The sequence below is a fragment of the Myotis davidii genome, unplaced genomic scaffold (assembly GCF_000327345.1).
Source record: "Myotis davidii unplaced genomic scaffold, ASM32734v1 scaffold434, whole genome shotgun sequence".
In the NCBI taxonomy this organism is placed as follows: Eukaryota; Metazoa; Chordata; class Mammalia; order Chiroptera; family Vespertilionidae; genus Myotis; species Myotis davidii.
The window spans coordinates 124,954-128,931 of NW_006285790.1; the positions used below are offsets into that span (position 1 = coordinate 124,954).

The 3,978-nt window shown below is 37.5% G+C and overlaps 1 protein-coding gene across 1 annotated transcript in view; it reads left to right on the forward strand.

Annotated features, from left to right (window-relative positions):
• The window catches only part of LOC102758437 (arylsulfatase D), a 15,439-nt gene that overhangs the window by 3,482 nt on the left and 7,979 nt on the right, over nt 1-3,978 (forward strand). The window contains exons 3-4 of the mRNA XM_015559459.1: nt 484-605; nt 2,334-2,487. Coding sequence (XP_015414945.1) covers nt 484-605; nt 2,334-2,487 — 276 coding nt within the window. The remainder of the gene's footprint in view (nt 1-483; nt 606-2,333; nt 2,488-3,978) is intronic.

Here is a 3,978-nt window from a genome sequence, read left to right on the forward strand (position 1 = left end):
CTGTGTATGTGTATATATGTGTGTGTCTCTGTGTATGTGTGTCTGTGTGTGTGTCTGTGTGTGTGTGTGTGTGTGTGTCTTTGGTTGAAGGATCCATTGAAAATCTGCCTGTAGCACCAGCTATATTATATCTATATTATTATCGATATGTATACATTATTTTTTAAATATATATGCATATGTTTTGATTTCAGAGAGGAAGAGAGAGAAACATCCATGATGAGAGAGAATCACTGATTGGCTGCCTCCTGCACGTCCCCTACTGGGGATCCAGCCCACAACCCGGGCCTGTGCCCTGACCGGAAATCGAACCCGTGACCTCCTGGTTCATAGGTCGATGCTCTATCCACTGAGCCACACGGGCAGGGCTGCAAAGACCCCATTTCGAACTCAGGTTCATGGCAGATGCGTTTCCGTGGAGGGTCCGGCCCAGGCTGGGTACCCGCCCCCTTCCTGAGGGTGTCCTGTGTGTGGTTCGCTCAGGACGCCCAACATCGACCGGCTGGCGGCAGAAGGCGTGAGGCTCACCCAGCACCTGGCGGCCGCCCCCCTCTGCACCCCGAGCCGAGCGGCTTTCCTGACGGGGAGACACGCTCTCCGATCAGGTGGGTGTTGGGGGGACGACAGCGAAAAGGGCAGATGGATGGATGGACGGATTGATGCGTAGATGATGATGGGTAGATGGGTGGATAGATGATAAAGATAGATGATAGATAGATACATAGATGATAGATAGATAGATAGATAAATAGATGATAGATATAAATAATAGGTAGATGATAGACAGATAGATAATAGATGATAGAAAGATAGGTGATAGATAGATAGATAGATAAATAGATGATAGATATAAATAATAGGTAGATGATAGACAGATAGATAATAGATGATAGAAAGATAGGTGATAGATAGATAGATAGATAAATAGATGATAGATATAAATAATAGGTAGATGATAGACAGATAGATAATAGATGATAGAAAGATAGGTGATAGATAGATAGATAGATAAATAGATGATAGATATAAATAATAGGTAGATGATAGACAGATAGATAATAGATGATAGAAAGATAGGTGATAGATAGATAGATAGATAAATAGATGATAGATATAAATAATAGGTAGATGATAGACAGATAGATAATAGATGATAGAAAGATAGGTGATAGATAGATAGATAGATAAATAGATGATAGATATAAATAATAGGTAGATGATAGACAGATAGATAATAGATGATAGAAAGATAGGTGATAGATAGATAGATAGATAAATAGATGATAGATATAAATAATAGGTAGATGATAGACAGATAGATAATAGATGATAGAAAGATAGGTGATAGATAGATAGATAGATAAATAGATGATAGATATAAATAATAGGTAGATGATAGACAGATAGATAATAGATGATAGAAAGATAGGTGATAGATAGATAGATAGATAAATAGATGATAGATATAAATAATAGGTAGATGATAGACAGATAGATAATAGATGATAGAAAGATAGGTGATAGATAGATAGATAGATAAATAGATGATAGATATAAATAATAGGTAGATGATAGACAGATAGATAATAGATGATAGAAAGATAGGTGATAGATAGATAGATAGATAAATAGATGATAGATATAAATAATAGGTAGATGATAGACAGATAGATAATAGATGATAGAAAGATAGGTGATAGATGGATAGATAGATAAATAGATGAATAGATATAAATAATAGGTAGATGATAGACAGATAGATAATAGATGATAGAAAGATAGGTGATAGATAGATAGATAGATAAATAGATGATAGATATAAATAATAGGTAGATGATAGACAGATAGATAATAGATGATAGAAAGATAGGTGATAGATAGATAGATAGATAAATAGATGATAGATATAAATAATAGGTAGATGATAGACAGATAGATAATAGATGATAGAAAGATAGGTGATAGATAGATAGATAGATAATAGATGAATGTATCGACATATAATAGATGGGTAGATAGGTACATACATAGGTAGATATAGTAGATGAATGGATAGATAGAAGATGGATGGATAGATAGATGAATGGATAGATACATACAAGTAGATAGATAGATAGATAGATAGATAGGTAATAGATGAATGAATAGATAGATGATAAATGGATAGACACATAGATGTGGATAGATGTATACATGATACATAGATTATAGATACATGATAGATGATAGATAGATAGATTATAGAGAGATAAATAGATGAATCCCCAGCCGAACGTACCCCACTGCCCCCAACAGACACCACAACCCCCCCTCCACTCTACCCCGCCCCCCAGGCATGGAAGCCAGCGACGGATACCGGGCCCTTCAGTGGAACGGGGGCTCCGGGGGGCTCCCCGAGAACGAAACCACCTTCGCGAGGATCCTGCAACAGCGGGGTTACGCCACCGGCCTCATAGGTACTCACTCCTGTCGTGGTGACAGGTCGCCCTGAGAGCAGCGATGGCGGGAACCGTGTCCTACACGGGAGAGGTCAGGGGTCAGACCAGCGTGTGGTGCTGGATCTGTGTGAGTTCCCTCTTTATTGTGTATCTATCTATCTATCTATCTATCTATCTATCTATCTATCTATCTATCTATCTATCTATCTATCTATCTATCTATCTATCTATCTATCTATCTATCTATCTATGTATCTATCTATCTATCTATTATCTATCTATCATCTATCTATCTATCTATCTATCTATTATCTATCTATTATCGATCTATCTATCCATCTGTCATCTATGTATCATCTATCTATGTATCATCTATCTATCTATCTATCTATCTATCTATCTATCTATCTACCTACCATCTATCTATCTAGGTGTCATCTATCTATCATCTATCCATCTATCTATCCATCTGTCATCTATCTATCTATCCATCATCTATCTACCTATCTATCAATCTATCATCTATCTATCTGTCTATCTATCTATCATCTATCTATCTACTATCTATCTATCTACTATCTATCATTCTATCTATCTATCATCTATCTATCTACTATCTATCTATCTACTATCTATCATTCTATCTATCTATCATCTATCTATCTACTATCTATCTATCTATCTACCATCTATCTATCTATCTATCTATCTCTATCTATCTATCTGTCTATAGAAGGGGTGATATATACACCTATATATATCACATATATATATACACACACACATGCACATATATATACATACACATGTACACACTCTTGCACACATGAAATCTAGGTCTCTGTCACATCAAGCCAACTGGAATCATGCCGTTATTACCTTGTGTTAGACCTAAGTATATTCCTCTATCTCTAAATTGCTTCCTGCCTATTCTTTGCTATTTTTCCAGCTCTCCATCTCTGACTCAAGTCCACGAAAATAAAGACCTTCAATATTATGCAGCCCTTCAATGCTGACCGTAGAAAACACTGACCTGGTACTTTTACTATTTTGGAAGGCAGGGGCACCCAGTATCTTACTCTGTTTTGACCCCCTCCTTCAATGTTTCCCCTGAGGCCACAGACACAATTGTCCGTCTGCCTTCCAGCCAGCATAGCACATCTCTTTCTAAGAGAAGCAGTCATTTCCTTAAACACTCCCCCCACACACACACTCAAATCCTCCTTCCATGGATGCTTAGCAGTGTTCACCTTGAGAAGGCAGAAGATGACTCCGTGCAGGTGAAGGGAACATGGCAGAGGCCACCACTGCTCATCACTTCCTGAGATGGAAAAGCCCTCGGGGTACTCAAGAGAATGAGAAACTTTTTTTCTTTACCACTGATGTTTATTGATTTGTCCAGTTCATTGAGAGCATCCCTTAATGTTCTGCTTTCATGTTTCTGCTTTGTTGCATGGGTGCAGAAAAGAATATTGCAAATTGATCGGTCTTCCCAGCCTTTGTTGGGAATGAACTCCTATTACTTTAGTTTCTCAGGGAT